Here is a 19,717-nt window from a genome sequence, read left to right as displayed (position 1 = left end):
CCCGTTCCACCAATACTGACGTCTTAAATTGTGATACATCTTGGTACCACCTGGATGAACTGCAAAACCGAAAGTATAAAAATCCCGTAAAACGTCCTCACGACAAACCGTAGGAACCACTAACAAACCCCTGAACCGTAGACCCCCATCTGCATGCAAGGCCCAATCTTTCACTGTCTCACCACTAGAGATCAAAGCGTGGATGGCATCTAAGTCCGGGTCCTGTCTCTGTGACTCAATCACTCGTACAATAAGAGTAGGCTGAGCCACAAGACTAAATAAGAATGCCGACTCACTGCAACCATCATCATCAAAACACTATAATCCCATCTCTGCCAGGTCTTCAAGCATCTTCCACTTCCGAATAGCTAAACTGGCCAAAGTTCCACGAGATTTCCGGCTTAAGGCATCCGCTACCACATTCGCCTTGCCCGGATGATACTGCAAGTCAAAATTGTAGTCCTCCAAGAATTCGATCCATCGCCTCTGTCTGTTGTTCAAGTCCTTTTGGGAGAAAAGGTACTTGAGACTTTTGTGATATGAAAATACCTCGAATCTCTCACCATACAAATAATGTCTCCAATACTTCAAGGCAAACACAACTGCCGCTAACTCCAGATTATGAGTAGGGTAGTTAAGCTCGTGAGTCTTCAACTGTCGAGACTCATAAGCCACTACTCTACCATCCTGCATCAACACACACCCCAAACTATCACGTGAAGCATCACAATAGATCACATAACCCAAGCCACGCTCATGTATCACCAACACTGGCGCTGTAGTCAATCTCGTCTTTAACTCCTGAAAAGATGAATCACAGGCCTCATTTCAGACAAACTTAATCCCTTTCCGGGTTAAACGGGTCATAGACGCTGCCAAACGGGAGAAATCTTTTACAAATCTCCGGTAGTAACCCGTTAGACCAAGAAAACTACGGATCTCAAACACATTCTTGGGTCGCTCCCAATTCAAAACAGCTTCAATCTTTGATGGATCAACTGACACTCCGCCTTCTGAAACAACATGTCCCAAAAACTTCACCTCTTGTAGCCAAAACTCACATTTCTCATATTTGGCATACAACCGGTGCTCCCGCAAAATCTGTAAAACAATACTTAAATAGATCTCGTGATCTTCCCGAGTCCGTGAGTACACAAGAATGTCATCCACGAAAACTACCACAAACTGGTCCAAGTAATCGTGAAAGACGCGGTTCATCAAGTCCATGAATGCCGCTGGCGCATTAGTCAAGCCAAAAGACATAACAAAGAACTCATAGTGTCCATACCGTGTACAGAATGCTGTCTTCGGGATATCCTCATCCCTAACCCGCAACTGATAATAACCAGACCTCAAGTCAATCTTGGAGAAACAATTGGCTCCCCTCAACTGATCAAATAAATCATCTATCCTTGGCAAAGGATACTTGTTCTTGATGGTGGCGCGATCAACTTCCGATAATCGATGCACAACCTCAAAGAACCATCTTTCTTCTTAGCAAACAAGACCGGTGTGCCCCACGGTGACACACTCGGTCGGATGAAACCTTTTATCCTCAAATCATCAAGCTGCCTCTTCAATTCTTCCAATTCAACTAGTGCCATACGATACGGTGCCATAGAAATCGGCGCAGTATCATGCATCAAATCAATAGAGAACTCCACTCCTCGGTGTAGAGGCAACTCTGTCAAATCCTCCGGAAACACGTCCAGAAAATCACAAACAACCGCAGGATAATCCTCTTTCCCAACATCATCTTCTTCGGCTATAAGGCTAGCCAAGAAGTAATCACCATGACTTCGTCCACGAACTCCATAAAACGATGAAATGTGGGAATCACTCCGATCTCCCATGAAAAAGAAACAGTCTCCTTCTGGAGTGCAAACTGTAATTCTCCCTTTGTAACAGTCGATCGTGGCATGAAATGAAGCCAACCAATCCATCCCGAGAATGACATCAAAGCTAGTCATCTCCAGGAGGATAAGGTTAAACACAAAGGTCCGCCCGACTATCACAATGGAGCAATCCCGTACAACTCGGCTCAATGACACTGAAACCCCAACTAGCGTATCAACACATAACGCCCGATCCATGAAACTAACCTCTAACCCCGATACAAATGCAAATGATGATGAAATGAAAGAATGAGATGCACCAGAGTCAAACAAAACACGGGCCCAACAACCAAACACTGAAAATATACCTCTAAGAACTGACGGTCCAGAAGATGCATCGGTCTGTGCCAGTGCAAAAACACGTCCCTGTGGTACCTGTGCCTGAGGACTGCCAACCTGAACACCTGATTACTGCACTGACATAGTAGGAGTATCCCTCCTAACTGACCGTGAACCCTGTGAAGATAAGGCAGGCTGTGGTGGCGGCGGTGGTCTGAAACCTGATTGAACCGTAGCCGACTGTAATGGCCTTTGCCGTGACCCTCTACCACTAGTGGTGCCTGCTCCCTGACTCGGACAGTCCCGAATCAAATAGCCCTGCTGGCCACACCCATAACAAGCCTTCGGAGCTGAAGAAACTGAAGTCAATCTCATAGGACAACTGGATTTGTAATGCCCGGGCTGATGATATTGAAAGCAAACAACTGCACTTCTATCAGACCCAGCTGGCAACGGAGTGGTAGGAGCAGATCGTGCAGACTGCTGTCCCTGAAACTGAGATGGACCGCCCCTGTTCCTTTTCCAAGAAGATCCTTCTGAGGATGGCCCTGCACCCCTCTTTTGCTTCAATTGCTCTCTTCTTGCATCCTTCTCTCTATTGTCAGCCTCCAGCATCAAAGCCCTTTCCACTGCTTCAGAGTAAACCTTAATAAACTGTGCCGTGATCAACGGCCTCATTCGATCATTAAGACCCGAGACAAACTTCCGAGTCTTGTTAGCTTCATCTCTCACCACTTCTGGAGCAAAACGGGAGAGTGAGGTGAACTTGTTCTCATACTCCGTCACTGACATGTTCCCTTAAATAAGATTATGAAACTGGTCTTGTAACTCCCATCTTTTGGAAAGCGGAAAGTACTTCTCATAAAACAGTTCCTTGAACTTATCCCAGCTCATCTCTTCAATCTTGTATCGGCTTGTAACCGACTTCCACCATAATTTAGCATCCTTAGCAAAATTATAAGTAGCTAGGATGATCTTCAAATGATCCTCTGTCACATCCATAGAAGTCAATTGAGTTTCAACTTGCTCCATGTAGTCATCTGCTATCATTGGATCCGCACCGCCCTCAAACATAACCGGCATCAGCTGAGAAAACCCCTTAATGATCTTGAGACGCTTCTGAGCTGGAGTCTCCTCAACTTGAACTGTAGGTTGTGGTACCAACTGCGGCTGAGCAACAATAGTTGCTCTCACGACATTTTGTAATAAACGATTAAACTCCATTGCCACAGAACCTTCACCCACTTCTACGGGTGCTTCAACATTATCCCTCCTTGTGGGGACAGCTCTCGGGGGAATCAAGTCCCTAAGAAGTGTGTCCTCATCATTTAGCTCCTCCGAATTGGAGCTGGAGCTCTCACCAACATCACCCCTAGTCGGTCTAGGGTCAACTTCCCTGATTTCCTCATGCCGTGACATCGTTCTATAAAACAGAGGAAACAATTCAATACCGATAACACTAAGGTCCAACCGTGAACAACCCAACGCAAAAACATACTGCACAAACATTTAGCATGTAATACTATGCAATGAACACATTAATATACGCATATAAGCACGTAAACAAGTAAGTAGTTAAGCATGCGTTTTCACATAGCAAAACACTTTTCCAAACAAGCAAATAACAATGCAAATGACTTCCCCGACAACCCTAGGTAAGCCTCTACTCGTCGTCCTAATGGTATTCGAACCATGGTTCTGATACCAAATTTGTAACGTCTCAAAACTAATACTTTTTAAACAAAAAAAAATTCAGCATAACCTCCCCTAAAAATAGGCCTATCACAACCTGTTTAATTGCATTTTTAACCTGTCACGGCTCAAATTCCAAATTCACGGCAATAGTAGATGATAATACATAATCAAATGACCTCGATAATACCTCAAACTAGTATTACTCTCCCCATGCATCAATAAGGTTTACATGATATCAAACTCACATCCAAAATATCATCTAGTAACATAATTATATTACCTAACCATGGTTTTGAAAAAATAAATACATATTACTACACTTTTGGGGCCTTACAAAAATGGGAGATATACAAAAGATACAAAATGAGCTCCAAGTCATCCTTAAGCTTGTGGAAGATCGGCATCCACTACCTCCTTACCGGTTCCTGGAAAATGTTAAATAAAATAGGGTGAGCATAAAACTCAGTAGAGAGTGCCTAAGACGCACTTCTTGTAACCCCGTGAATCCAAACAAAGCATAGGCCAATAGGAAGAGGGGTCATGCAAAATAAGGGAAACACATATTAAATTCCAATTCCAAACAATCATATGTAAAATGCCATGAATGCTATGATATGCGTGTCACTCCCCATTTCTCAGAAAACAACCATACTTTTCAAACTGTTAATATAACCCGCCCTTTGGTGACCCCGCAGCGACACGAGAGGAGGATTGGCTAGTGTCCCTGACCCTTGGTAACCCCGCGGCGTCATTATGGGGCCCAGTTAGCTCAACCACGCTAGGGCGACTCTCTAGTCCCCTCTAGGCTATATTAACCTCTGGCCCTTTGGTACCCCCGCGGCGACCGGGTTTCTCAAAAAAAAAACTTTTCCAACAAAGCTTTCCCGAAAATCCCCATTCTTTCATTTTTCAAAAGTCATTTCCATACGTGCAATCCCCAATGATGAATTCATGAATGCCACATACTTTCAATGTTGTAATATAAGGGATTTCTAACATTTGTCATGCCGTGACAATATCATAAAATGGGGAATTTAATACCACAATTTACCACACATGCTCACAACAATCAACTAAATATTTAGCATTATAATAAGCATAATAAATCAACCATTTATCACAATTTCCATACAATCCAACAAATACACATAGATACATATTTCACATACACAATTAAATCATTTAAGGAGTAATCCATCTAAACTAAGCATGCTTATCACATAAGTCAACAAACACACATATATAAAATCTTTATATGCACCATTAAATCATTTTTAAAACAATCAACCTTAAATCAAGCATGTTTGGCCAAAATTCTAGAGGAATAACTCACTAAGGTACAAGAAAAGTATGAATTAGACACATTTACCTCTAATTGAGCAAAAACCCCAATTTTCTTCACAAACCCTAGAAATGGGTCCTAAGATTCGAACTCCAAGGAGTGCACTAAATCTGAAATCGCTTGTATGGATGTGTAGAGCTTGACACGAGCTTCGTTTTGCCTCAAACGACACTCAATTTCGATAAGAAATGAGATCAAGATCTTGCTTCAAAGTTTTGGAAATCAAAATGAAAAGAAAAACAGAGAGGAAGAGGGGAAGAGAGAGGCGCACGGGAGAGAATGAGAAAAATGAGACCATTTGTGGTCTCTTGGGCCTTAGTTGGTTTAATGGTAGGTCCCACCACCTTTTATTTTCTTTTTCCTTTAACTTTTTGCTTAAATTTGAGCCATAACACAACATAATACACATATTATATATACACCTATGCACATAAATACACAAACATTACACTACGTGCCTCCGACCACCGCCACGTCCGCCTGATCAGGATGATACAGAGCCCTAATCACATGTTTATGGTGCTCTGCTTGTGCAATCTCACCGGAATCGACAATAACCGTTATAACAGCTACTATTTGATAATGCCATTGGGCCCCTTTCTGTCTTTTATGTTTCTTCAATCTCTTTCTTTTGTTTCTGGGCTTCTTCATTTTTGTCAAGCCCGTTACTATGTACATTTTACCTATATAATTGTCCGCGTGGTTTTATGCTGGTCGATAGACTCTTCGCGGGTGTGTCAGAGTATTTGTATAAAAATACTTAAAATATGTTATTCCAACAACAGCCTATCCTTTTTTTCGATGGCTGACTGTCAAGCGATTGTGTGGAGGAGAGACTAGTAAGAACTCCCAGCAAGGTTTTTTCGATGGTTGACTGTCAGGCGTTGTATGGGAGAGAGACTAGTAAGAACTCCCAACAAGATTCTTTTATGCCTTGTTTACAACAAGAACTTTTTATCTAAGTGTTAAAAGAAAATAAAAATGCAATGACTAAAGAAATTGGAATGAACAGGCTGAATGGAAATTGACTTTAAATGAAAAAGCCAATGGATGGCAAGAATTCAATCGATTGCCATTGAATTGAAAACAATTTGAATTGAAATGTGTATAATTAAAATGAAGCAAACCAAAATGCAGTGGCAAGAATTTAATCAATTGCTAGTAAAGAAAATGACAAGAATTTAATCAATTGCCATTGAATTGAAAACATTTTTAATTGAAAGGTGCATAATTAAAACAGGCAGAATGGAAATTGCATGGAAAGTAAAAGAAAGAAATAAACTGGCCGAATTAACATGACACGAATCTTATCAAAGATTCGAATCTTATCAAAGATTAGGCATTGAATCCGTTTGCTTGAACAAAAATGACTGATAATATAAAAAGCATATTTAAAACATTGCAAAAGAAGAGTAAGCTACTGGAACTTAAATTCTTTGAATGAAAATTGTCATAAATAAATGGATAGAAAATGACGTAGAGTCAATTGAAAACATTTTTAGTTGAAATGCATATTTTGTGGTTGGTGTAGGACAATTGGAATAGGATTACATCTTTCCTATTTATAGAATTCTTTCTCAACTTATTTTCCTAACTTCTTGCTAGAAAATCTCTTATTCCCTTGATTTTCTTCACTTTGTTATTCAAATTAGGTCACAACCCATTATAGCTTCTCTTCACGACTTGCCTTAGTATGAAATCCTTGCTGAAACCAACTTCCTTGATTTAGTCACATGTAAGTTTACTAAACAGTTGCTAAAAAAGTTGCTAATTTTTAGCAACTCGGCTAGCGTATCTTCTTTAAATGGCCTAGAGCCATTTACAACTTTTGAATTTATCTATAAGTCCTGCGATTTGGTCGGCTCTTATTACTACTCCATCCGTCCCAAAATAAGTGTCATACTTTCTTTTTTTGTTCGTCCCAAAATAAATGTCCACTTTCCTTTTTCAAACAATATATTTCACATCAATCCAAAAATGTCCTTTGAGTTTAAATTTCAAACTTCAATATTTAAAACTTAAAAGGGCAATATAGTAATTTTTCAGGCAGACAATACAAGGTCCCACATGTCCCCTTAAAAATTACTACTCCCCATAAGTGACACTTATATTAGGACGGTGGAAGTATAAAGTTTGCTAATTTTTAGCAACTTCCATATTCTGACAGCCATAATATTTCCCTTTAAACCCATTATTGAATCACGGCTGCCGTCTTCTTTTGCCTTCCTTTTCCTTCTTCAACTAAAATTCCTGCTTCATAGGGATTTAGTTATATCTCTAAGTCTTTCCTTTTTCATAACCATATTTGAATTGATTTCAATATTTGTAAATATATTCAGCAACAACCTTATTGGATAAGGTGGCTGAATTCCTAGATTTTCTCCTTTTGTTTCTCAATTGGCCGTCTTTTCTTGGAATCATATTGCACACTTGTCAGCTCCTCACTGGTCCACGTCACTGCTGAAATGGCTGCCAAGTTTTGGTGCCAACAATAATATTGCTTGAACTTTCCAAGGAAAAAATAAAAAACTTGGTGGGCTAAAACTATTTATTACATCAAAAATTGCAAGAAACCTACCTTTGCCAACCGAAAAACCTTTTATCCTTATTCTATTAAATGGCCAAGCTCATTCTGGCCTTGAAATTATTTTACAGTGAATTGTATCTTATGTCAATCCATTCAAACATGCGACTGGTCTTACTAAATATTCCATTAGACTAATGGTATAATTTTTCATCCTCAAAAGAGAAGTGAAGGGTTGGAGCTCGGTAGTATTGATAACATTTCCAACTTTTTCATTCAACATATATTTATGTGAATTTTAAATATAATTTCTCAAATTTATGTTTTATTTTGATAGAATGATTGAACAGAAATGAATACACGCATTCATATAGAGTGATACTCTATGGATATAGAGATTATTAAATTTGATTTAGTTGAAACTTGATAGTTGTGTTGCATTTTTATATTCCGACTACACCTAGACTAGGTTTTAACTATCTTTAAATGCAATTACTTGCTAATAAGCCTTGATTTGAAATTATATGCTAAATATTAATAGATAAATTTTACTATCCAGATAAGAAAGGTGAACTTCTATCAAATCTTAATTCCCAAATACACTCTCTATTTCCACATTATTCATCAAGGGGTTTTTAATTATGTCAAGGGTTCATGGTCATTAATCATTATTTCATAAACTTCATATAATTTTTTTTAAAAAAATCATATACAGTAACAAGTGAAAATAATATCTTACAGCTCTTCATCCATTGTGAAAGATTTTTTTTTGTTTTTGCCGAAATAAAAGTTTTCATTTGATTCAAGAAGTTCCTTTTGGTGTCAAATTGAGCACATGAAATAAGCAACAATTTTCCATCTTTACCATTACATGTCATTTCATCTAATTATCTCCAAATGAATTAAGCAACAATAGACTTCTTGAAAAAAAAATTTAGAACAATGTTAAAAGGAATTTGGATCATCTCCAGCTAAATCAGTCTCCTAAACTTTGCAAACCTATGACATCATTTGATCAAAGTCTACCACTATAAATTCAATTATAACATAATTTATCAACATAGACTTTGACCAGAGGTGAAATCTGTATCAAAAAAATAAATAAATAAATAAATAAAAGTAAATTCCTTTCGGTATGATCTTCATAATTAAAGAAAGTTTATCTGTCACAACTCACATGAATTTGAATAAATATAGCATTATTGAGAAAATATCCATCTAGCTTGTTTTTATGATAAAAAGGGTTTGTATTCCGAATGTCCAGCTTATAAGAAGATGATATTATTGTTTTTATATAATTAGTTCTCATCAGAGATTCATTATTTTTAATAATAATACAGCCTATCTGAACCAAATTCATGTAATCTGGCTCAGTAGTATCCTTGCTGCTCTCTTTAGAAAAATTCGATTATACAGTTTTTTTTTTCTTTTAAAGATATCAAATATTGATTGAAATACTATAACAAGAGAGATAATCTTATTAATTATTGTTGGACAAAAAACTGATTCTGGTATCATAATATTACTCTTTTTATCTATAACACTTACTTAGCTTACCAAAAATAAAATAATAATAATAATAATAATACGGTGTTTCTGCAATTGTAAAATCGGATGTCGCATGAACTGGATAATAAATGCCCTTACTTTTTAGTTTAAAGACTTGAGGATGTCACATAGTATAGTGACACGGCGTGCTGTTCTGGTCCACAAAAATTCAGCCAAAAGTGAAATTACAAAAAGCCTCTATCGAGTCAAAAATGATTAATACTCTCACCCAAAGATTCTATATATATAATATATATATAACCTGTAGACCACCCATCATGTCATATCAACAAAGTTCGTGGCATTAGCTATGATGAAAGCTTCGCTTTTCTCCCTACTTCTTCTTCTTATTCCTCTCTTGGCCTCGTGTGTTGAAAAACAGGTATCTACTTTTCTTAATTATATCTGAAATCTGCCAATATACATATATTATATACACACGTACATTTTATGTAGGTTGGTGTATCTATTGCTATAATTTCATCCCTCACACAAATTAACTTGTATCGTTATTTTACAGGTCTATATTGTATACTTCGGACATCACAGTGGAGAGAAAACATTCCAAGAAATTGAAGATACCCATCACTCCTACCTCTCCTCTGTGAAAGAATCTGAGGAAGAAGCCAAGGCTTCTCTTATATACAGTTACAAGAACAGTATCAATGGCTTCGCGGCAGTGCTTAATGCAGATGAAGCCTCAAAACTATCCGGTACGTACTCTAACAAATTACTATTACAAGGATTACTTTTTCCTCGGATTATATATCTCATTGTGAAGAATATATATTTGTGATTAACAGAAATGGATGAAGTGGTGTCTGTGTATAGAAGCTACCCTAGAATGAACTCTTTGCATACTACAAGGTCATGGGAATTTGTTGGCTTAGAAGAGGGAAAACAAATGAACAACAACGAGGACGACATATTATTGAAAGCTAGATATGGCAAAGACATCATAGTTGGCGTCATAGATACTGGTAATACATACATATAATTTTATATTTCTCTTTTTTCTTACAAGGCTCTAGTAGATATACTCAATGAACATGCATCATTCAATAATAAAAAAAATTGCTCTCGACAAACTAATATTGAGTGACCATACATTCTTTAAAGAATTAAGGGAATTGTGACCACCTTTCAAAGGTGGGATCCACAATCCCTCTCTGGGCGTTTGGATTCAGATGTTGGGAGTGAATATCAGGTTATTGCAATTGATGAGTGACTGTATTGATGATGATGATGATGATGATCAGGGGTGTGGCCGGAATCTAAGAGTTTCAGTGATGAAGGAATGGGTCCCATTCCAAAATCATGGAAAGGAACCTGCCAGAGTGGAACTGCTTTTAACTCATCACATTGTAATAGGTGAGTTTATATTACTTTTCTTCTTTTTCGTGACATTGTAATTTGCTTTCTTGTTTCTATGCCTGTTTCCCATTCTTGAAATGAACAATTTTACAGATACCCGTGACCAAAAAAAGATAATAATTTTTCAAAAATTTGGTATTTTCAAAAATTTGTATTTACAGATACCCGTGACCAAATTTCTTTGCATATGACCCATAAAAAAGGATAATAATTTTTCAAATTTTTGTCCTACATTATATGGTTTTATAGATACCTCTTAGTTGCATGGGATGATTCCAAGCTTGTCTGTTTCAATCAAAACAAGAAAATAATATGGCCTATGGTTATTGGTTTTGGAATTTTCTATTACCCCCTCGTGAACTTCTATCACTCCAATGCTCAGTGTATTTGAATTTGTTGATGTATGTATGGTCTATGATTTTGTTATCAGTCTCAATCTCTGACAAGTCTATATGAAGATTTTGGAAGTAACTAAATGTTTTATGGACTACTACATATATTATCAACTGTATAGGCCATATACATGTTCTTGATTGTATCTTTTTGAAAAAAAATTGTGATTAATTATGTCAAAAGTAAGATGACATATAATCCTCTCCAAACTTCACAACGATGAGAATCTCGTGAACTAGGGCCGGTAACACTTTTTTATAGATGAACAACCATTCTATTGATCAAGTGCATAATAAATAGACAGCATAATCAAGGAAATTGATTCAGTCAGCACATCTATTATTTTCTTTGAATTGCAGTACATGCAAACTTCTATAGTTTACACTGAAACAGATGCATAAAAGATACAATATAAAGATAGAAATTGATCAGTTCTGTTGCCAATTTTTCAGGAAGATAATTGGAGCTAGATACTACATTAAAGGTTACGAACATCACTTTGGCCCTCTAAATAACACATTGGATTACCTATCTCCACGAGACAGGGATGGCCATGGGACACACACATCTTCAACTGTTGGAGGAAGACGGGTGTCTAATGTCTCGGCCCTAGGTGGATTTGCGGGTGGCACTGCCTCCGGTGGTGCACCACTAGTGCGCCTCGCGATATACAAAGCTTTCTGGGCAATTCCAGGTGTAAGCAAAGTAAATGGGAACACATACTTTGATGAAGACATCCTAGCAGCTATTGATGATGCCATTGGTGATGGAGTTCATATACTAAGCATTTCCGCTGGGCAGTATAACCACCATACTCCTTACACCGAGGATCCTATTGCAATCGGATCACTTCACGCCACAAAGAAGAATGTCCTAGTGTCATGCAGTGCCGGGAACGATGGCCCTGACCCGGAAACTTTATCTAACACGGCTCCCTGGATCATCACAGTTGCTGCTAGTAGTTTGGACAGGGCATTTGCAGCACCTGTTGTGTTTGGAAATGGCTTGACTATTCGGGTAAATATCAACAAAATTATGATACTTCATTTTGATGTCTTCTCACCCCTTTTCTTGTTTCAATTCAATTTGTTCCTCTGATCAATTTTTAGGGACAAGCAGTAACTGCATACAGGCTGAAGAAGAAAATGTACCCACTAGTATTGGCATCAGCAGTAGTCAACCCTGAAGTGCCCAAAAATGATACAGCACAGTAGGCTTTCTTTTTTGCCATTTCAATGCTCGTTTTGGGGAATATTGTGATGGCATTTGGATGATGACTTGAACTTGAACTTCAAATTTTTGCAGGCAATGCCTTCCTGGTTCTCTATCACCTGAAAAGACCAGAGGAAAGATTGTAATGTGCTTTAGAGGGAATGGGACCCGAGTTGGAAAAGGCGAGGAGGTGAAAAGAGCTGGGGGTGCTGGATTCATCTTAGCAAATGGTGTTGCAAATGGAGCTGAGTTAGCCTTAGACGCTCATGTTCTTCCTTCAACTGCAGTGGATGGTAGCAGTGCAAATAGGATTTTGGAATACATCAATTCTACTGACAAACCATTGGCATATATCTTCCCAGCTAGGACTGTCCTACATGAGACACCAGCACCATTCATGGCTGCCTTCACTAGTAGGGGACCAAATACAATTACACCTGATATTCTCAAGGTAATTAGCAGCACCAAATGCACAAGCAGTAATCAAAACAACAATTACTACTATGGATGTTTTTTCAATTAACAGCAAAGGCTTTGAATTTGTCATTCATATCGCGTCTCAAATTTCTAATTCCTGGCTTGCTTGGCAGCCTGATATCACAGCACCAGGACTAAATATACTGGCGGCATGGAGTGAAGCAGCACCCCCTACAAGGTTGGAGGAGGATCACCGAGTCGTTAAGTATAACATTCTTTCAGGAACTTCTATGTCTTGCCCTCATGTGTCAGCTGCAGCTGCACTTCTCAAAGCTATACACCCCCATTGGAGCAGTGCAGCCATAAGATCTGCTCTTATCACCTCAGGTACTCTTATGAATCTATATAGGGTATCTTTTTAATCAGCTTCTAGCTCTAATACTTGTCTTCCGCATGCTAACTACCAACCATGACCTATGAATTTTTCATTAATGTTGCACATTTTGATCTTGCAGCGCGAATAAGGAACAATGTTGGTATGCCAATTACTGATGCATATGGTAGCCCCGCAGATCCCTTCCAATACGGATCAGGTCACTTGAGGCCAACAAAGGCAGTAGATCCAGGACTTGTGTACGATGCCTCATACATTGACTATCTTCTGTTCCTTTGCAGCCAAGGAGTAACAAAGCTTGACCCATCATTTAAGTGTCCAAAAGTGTCACCCACACCGAACAATCTCAACTACCCATCTCTTGCAATTTCCAAATTCAATGGCACAGTGACTGTCAAGAGAACTGTCACAAATGTTGGTGGTGATGGCAAGAGTTTGTACGTCTCTAGTGTCAAACCACCTATTGGATTTTCCGTTAAGATCTCTCCACCTATCTTATTCTTTGAACATGTTGGCCAAAAGAAGAGCTTCACCATAACCGTAACGGCAGAAACTGAGAAGGCCAGCAAGATTGACAATGATCAGTATGCATTCGGGTCATATGCTTGGACTGATGGAATCCACTTTGTTAGAAGTCCAATGGCAGTATCATTGGCTTAGGCTTATCATTCTTGTTTTAATTTCTTCTTTTTCATTCTTCTTGTTTGATTGTATTTACAAAGTATGGGGATGTAGAGATACACAGGTAAGTTAATGAAGCATTTAATAATTGAATATAGGTTGGTTGATTGTGATAAATCATTATTAGTAAATCACTGATTGACTAGCACAGGCATTGGGCGCATTTTGGCCATTCTTAAACATAAAATGGTAGCACTTAAAAGGTTTTCTAGTGAGGCATTTCATCAAACAATTGGTAAACGATAAAAGGGGATGTAGGATGAAGGTTAATAAAATAAAATAAAATAAAATAAAAAAAACCAAGGAACCAGACTAGTACGGTACTGAGACCACAAAATAGAATATTTTTATTGAAATGTTAGAAGCTCATTTACTTACAACTTCAGATCTTGAAGCGAATGAATTAAGAGGAGACATTTGAAACAATGCTGAAGATACCAACAAGAAAAACCTTACTGTTTAATTAATAAGCAGAAACAATTCTCTTTTTCTTCCAAAATCAAACAACAATAAAATATCATATTCTAGCAAAAACACAAACCCCGTTCAAGATCTAAATTGAAACACCACCTATCAATGAATTAAATCAAGAAAAATAAAATATTTAATTAGTAAATCATTTCTGGCTGAAATCTGAAAAAAAGAAAAACGTAAATATATACATATATGTGTGCGCGCGCGCATAAATAAACATGCACATATAGATATAGAGACGAAATTCTTGACCTCAACAACAAAGTCCTAAGGTATTGTGTAATGAATTTTTTTTTTTTTATTTATTTTTTTTTAAAAAATAAAATCTAGATAGGGGAAGAAGTTCATACCTTTTTCTGAAGAGGGTGAAGATGAGTTTTATGGGTGTCACTTATCAGACACTGATGTGGCACGTTGACAAGTCAATACAACCCTGGCTAAATCCTCCAGGGCAAGTTGAAAAGTCAAAAGCCTCGAAAGATCTAGCACTTTAAACCCTGGTATCGCTTCAGACCCTCAAGCCTCGAAAGATCAAATCTCGAGCACTCTAAGACCTGGCATTGCTCCAGCCACTCAAGCCTCGAAAGATCAAATCTCGAGCACGCTAAGCCCTGGCATCACTCCAAGCACTCAAGCCTCGAAAGATCAAATCGCGAGCACTCTAAGCCCTGGCATCGCTCCAGGCCCCCAAGCCTCGAAAGATCAAATCTCGAGCACCCTAAGCCCTGGCATCGCGCCAGGCCCCCAAGCCTCGAAAGATCAAATCTCGAGCACCATAAGCCCTGGCATCGCGCCAGGCCCCCAAGCCTCGAAAGATCAAATCTCGAGCACTTTAAGCCCTAGCAGCGCTCCAGGCTCCCAAGCCTCGAAAGATCAAATCTCGAGCACCCTAAGCCCTGGCATCGCGCCAGGCCCTCAAGTCTCGAAAGATCAAATCTCGAGCACTCTAAGCCCTGGCATCGCTCCAGGCCCTCAAGCCTCGAAAGATCAAATCTCGAGCACTCTAAGCCCTAGCATCGCCCCAGGCCCAGTAAGCCTCGAGAGGCTGATCTTCGAGCATTCCGAATCCTGGTGTTACGCCAGGTGATACCGTCCTGAGAGATTAGAGCTTCTTAGCACGAGATGAGGTAGGAACTCTGTGTTATAGAAGTCTATATTTGGGAAACTTAAGAGGATCTTGGATTGGTGGATGAGAAGTCAAGAAGTGCCTTCGCTCTTAGCAAGGCCCAATTAACAAGATGATAGGATTATACACGTTATAACAGCAAACCTTAAAATCACAATTAATGCTGTGTCAGACTTGACCAACCGACGGCCAAGCAACATTTAATGCCCCTGATTAAGGGAGAAGTGACATGGGAACATGAGACAAGGCTCGAGGAAAGGATTAGACCCTTCAACCCTCTAAATCTGCAGGATTACTCGCGTAATCCGGATTGGGGGTGATGCATGCGAGAAACCATGCATAGAAAGGACCATTGGGTAATGACCAATGGAATCTCGATCTATAAATAGCATTGTCCTATGAAGAAAGAAACAACTCTCCGAACTAAAGAAAAGCTGTCACATTGTACATTCGCCCTACCACCATCTGGATCTAGTTAATTGGTCTTCTTCTCCTCCTCCTACACTAAACATCTCCTCTGTTTTCCTTCGTATTTGTATTACTGATATCTCTTTTTATTACTATTTTATTACTTAGCAAAAAAGAACCCCTACATTTTGGCGACTTCACTGGGGATATCAGTGCAAGCAGATGAAATCACAGGATATGCCGACTCACCATTCAGAGCCCTCTGTTGGGGGTGGCGGTGGCGCTCCTTTTCAATCCCAGGCACCGTCACATGCTTCCAATGCCCGTGCACCACATGTTACGATGCCGGAAAGTTCAGCGGCCCCCTCTGTTCATGAGGAGCTTTTGCAGTCCAACCGTGATCTTAACGACCGCCTTGATAGGTTGGAAGCCTTGATCATGCAGAGTGCACGAGCCAGAACTGCTTCTCCCACTATAGTGGCCCTTCCTGAGCATGACCAGCCAGGCAGTTCGTCCACTCACGTGCCACTGCTATGGTATCCGCCGACGCAAGCTCAAGCAGCCCCAAAACCAGCCCCAGTTCAACCAGTTCCACAGGCAAACCCCTCCCCGGAATATGTCACTGAATCCATGCTACGTGATTTTTTCATGAAACATGCCCCGTCAACTGCACGTGCGTTAGTTTTGCGTACAGAGCCTCCGTACCCAAAAAGCCTGGCTCAGACACCGTACCCATAGGGGTACATCATCCCAAAGTTTCACAAGTATGATGGCGTCAAAGGGGATGCGGACGAGCACTTGCAAAGATTCGTGGAATCTCTAGGCCAGCAGAGCCATAACGACATCTTACGCCTGCGAGAATTCTCCAAGTCTCTTACCGAACTTGCGTACAGATGGTTTCGTAGTCTCGAGCCAGACTCGGTCACCACTTGGCAACAACTTTCCCAGAAGTTCCACGACAAGTTTGGTCAAGCCATCGAGAGGGTCATCACACTCTCTCTCACCAAAGAAATGCAAGAATCTCACGAGGAGCCCCTCAAGTTCATTTCTCATTTCCAGACCCATGCGAGGGAATGCTTCGAGGGCAGCAGTGAAAGGGATCTAGTTAATAGTTACATACAAGGCATGACTAAGACCTACATGATACACTTGGTCAATCTGGGTCTCAACAGCTTCAGTGATCTCACCATAGCCGTGTGGAACATTTGTAAAGATCTCGCACCTCCCAAGGCAAAAATCGCAGGACAGGTCACTCGCAAGGACACGCCGGTTGCTCCTCACAATGACAGGGCCAAAAAGCGGCGCGAGACAGATGTTAGGGCCAAAGGATCTCGAGCTGAACGAACAAATGAGCCTCCCCCATTCCCGGTATGTATGGAGGAAGTTGCCAGTACTATTGAACAGTGGGTCAAGCACGGTGTAGTTGTGCTACCCGTCCCTCACAAAGAGCCGACTGCGCAGGATCGTGCGAGTCCAAATTTCTATATCTTCCACCGAGCCACTTCACATCCAACAAGTACATGCAGGACTCTCAGGCGAATTTTTCAACAACGTCTCAAGGGTGGTGATCTCGAGTTGACCGCACCAAAGGATGTGCGGCGCAATCCATACCCTCGTTATCGCAGTGTAGCTGTAGTCACGTATTATGATGAGTTGGAAGAAACCAACCCCATTCAATCGAAGGTTCAAGCGCAATGCGGCGAGGAAGAGTGCTGTGCAGCCGCTTCGTCGAGTCAACCCTTCTCTCGCCAGGCTCCGTTGACCATTTCTTTTTCTGAATCTGACAAAAGGGTCTCTACCCCTCAGAATCGTCCACTCTATGTCACTGCGCAACTCAATGGTAGGGAATTCCGGCGTGCTTTTCTCGATAACGGGTCTTCCATCAACATCATGCCATGGGCTACCTTTCAGAAAGCTGGTTTGCCCCAAGATCGCCTTGTCAAAGAAGCCATCGAGGTCTATGGTTTTGGCAATGAATCCCACCAGACTCTCGGCTATGTAAACGTTGATCTCGCGGTTAGTAGATTTCGAGCTCCTACCAAATTCCACGTCATCAAGGCTGATACATCCTATCATGTGCTCCTCAAGCGGGCGTGGATGCACTGTTTCGGCATAGTAGCTTCTACCTACCATCAATGTTTCAAAGGCATCTTGGGTAACAAGGTCGTCACGGTTCCGTGCTTTGGTAAGCCTTTTGCCAAGCATGAGGCGCACTTTACTGAGGTTCTTTTCTTCGATGAGTTAGATGATGAGGACGAGGAAGCAGAGGCGTATATAATCCGTACTCCCCTACCCAAGTGGGAAGAGGTACAGCAAGTCATTTTCTACCCTCCACAACCGTATGTTCCTCGTCATGGTGCAGAAGCCGCTACCCCGAGAGAGTGCAAACGGGTGAGGCTGGCAGATGGGCGATATGTCTATCGCTTATGACGGTGTGCGGGCTCCGCCTTGGCGAGCCCTGTTGATGAGTCTACGAATGTGAAGGAAGAGTCGCTGCAAATGCCGGATCTCGAGGAAGTCAATCTCACCCCTGCAAGACTAGAACTACGGGTAACTTTCATCTCCTCGAAGTTGGACCCATCGTTGCGCGACGACCTTATTTGCCTCTTGAAGGAATTCTCGGACGTCTTCGCATGGACTTATAACGAGATGCCAGGACTTGACCCCCAGCTCGTGACACATCATCTCAGCACCATCCCAGGCTCGCGTCCTGTCAAACAAGTACCTCGCGTCTATAAACCTGAGCTCGAGCTTCAGATTAAGACAGAGGTAGAAAATTTACTCCTGGCAGGATTTATTAGGCCAATCTTACATCCAACTTGGCTGGCAAATATTGTTCCTGTGAAGAAGAAGAATGAACAAATCCGGATCTGCGTTGATTTTCGCGATCTCAACAAGGCGTACCCGAAGGATGATTTTCCTCTTCCTATCATTGACACTTTGGTTGATGCAACGACTGGGCATTCACTTTTTTCCTTCATGGATGGATACAGCGGCTACAATCAGATACGGATGACCAAAGGAGATGCCCACAAAACTGCGTTCCAGACACCACTTGGCAATTTCCATTACACTATCATGCCCTTTGGCTTTAAGAATGCTGGAGCCACATATTAAAGAGCCATGACTGCCATCTTTCACAATATGCTGCATCACACGGTGGAAGATTATGTTGATAACTTGGTCGTGAAATCCAAACGGCGAGAGGATCATCTCCACGATTTGCGTCGCGTCTTTGAGCGATGCCGTATGTACAATCTAGGCATGAATCCTCTTAAGTGCGCGTTTGGGGTATGTCGTGGTAATTTTTTGGGCTTTTCGGTGCATCGCCAGGGAATTGACCTCGACCCTACCAAAACTCGTGCAATCACAGATATGCCCCGCCCTTGCTCCTTCAAACAGCTTAAAAGTTTTTTGGGCAAAGTTTCGTATTTGCATAGGTTCATACCAGCTCTCGCCGAAGTTTCTCATCCTTTTAGCACTTTAATCAAAGGCAATGACAAATTCCTTTGGACAACGGCTCATCAAGCAGCCTTTGAGAAGATCAAGACCATTCTTGCCTCCTCGACCACCATGCACCCACCTGTTAGGGAGCAGCCTCTGCTCCTCTATCTCACTTCAACTGACAAGTCTATTGGGACCCTTCTCTCGCAAACAGTCGACGGGGAAGAACGGTCTGTCTATTATCTCAGTCACCTTGTACGCGAGACTGAGGCTCACTATTCAGCCATTGAGCGTCACTGCCTCGCCCTTGTTTTAGCTGCACAAAAGTTCAGGCATTACTTCATGGCTCATCGCATCCATTTGATCACAAAGTGCGATCCGTATCGGCATCTTCTCTCTAAACCAATCATCTCAGGGAAGGCGTCGCAATGGCCTTTAGCTCTTTCGGAGTTTGACATTACCTGTTATGCACCGCAAGGTATCAGGAGCCAAGCTTTAGCAGATTTGCTCA

At 40.8% G+C, this 19,717-nt stretch overlaps 1 protein-coding gene and 1 long non-coding RNA gene across 2 annotated transcripts; one reads left to right on the top strand and one right to left on the bottom strand.

Moving 5' to 3' along the window:
* Window positions 1–4,041: 4,041 nt before the first annotated feature.
* Window positions 4,042–5,481, bottom strand: LOC132266897 (uncharacterized). The gene is made up of 2 exons (XR_009468771.1): window positions 5,239–5,481; window positions 4,042–4,294 (listed from the first exon to the last, which is right to left on the bottom strand). It is a non-coding gene; the product is annotated as an uncharacterized LOC132266897 (long non-coding RNA).
* A 4,075-nt stretch (window positions 5,482–9,556) lies between these two features.
* Window positions 9,557–13,849, top strand: LOC132314565 (subtilisin-like protease SBT5.6). The gene is made up of 9 exons (XM_059813414.1): window positions 9,557–9,665; window positions 9,804–9,996; window positions 10,087–10,263; window positions 10,543–10,654; window positions 11,503–12,067; window positions 12,160–12,260; window positions 12,356–12,713; window positions 12,853–13,066; window positions 13,195–13,849. Exons 1-9 carry the CDS (start codon window positions 9,594–9,596, stop codon window positions 13,731–13,733), a joined length of 2,331 nt encoding a protein of 776 aa, XP_059669397.1. The 5' UTR covers window positions 9,557–9,593; the 3' UTR covers window positions 13,734–13,849.
* The last annotated feature ends 5,868 nt before the right edge of the window (window positions 13,850–19,717 follow it).

The sequence above is a fragment of the Cornus florida genome, unplaced genomic scaffold, assembly GCF_030987335.1.
Source record: "Cornus florida cultivar Cherokee Brave unplaced genomic scaffold, ASM3098733v1 CherokeeBrave_3.0.0_Hap2_Chr01, whole genome shotgun sequence".
Classification (NCBI taxonomy): domain Eukaryota; kingdom Viridiplantae; phylum Streptophyta; class Magnoliopsida; order Cornales; family Cornaceae; genus Cornus; species Cornus florida.
This window is presented reverse-complemented; position numbering and strand designations above follow the sequence as displayed.

Coding starts and splice junctions, on each gene's coding strand:
- LOC132314565 (XM_059813414.1), top strand. CDS start 9,594: ATGATGAAAGCTTCGCTTTTCTCCCTACTTCTTCTTCTTATTCCTCTC. Junction 9,666..9,803: donor CCTCGTGTGTTGAAAAACAG/GTATCTACTTTT, acceptor GTTATTTTACAG/GTCTATATTGTATACTTCGG. Junction 9,997..10,086: donor TGAAGCCTCAAAACTATCCG/GTACGTACTCTA, acceptor TGTGATTAACAG/AAATGGATGAAGTGGTGTCT.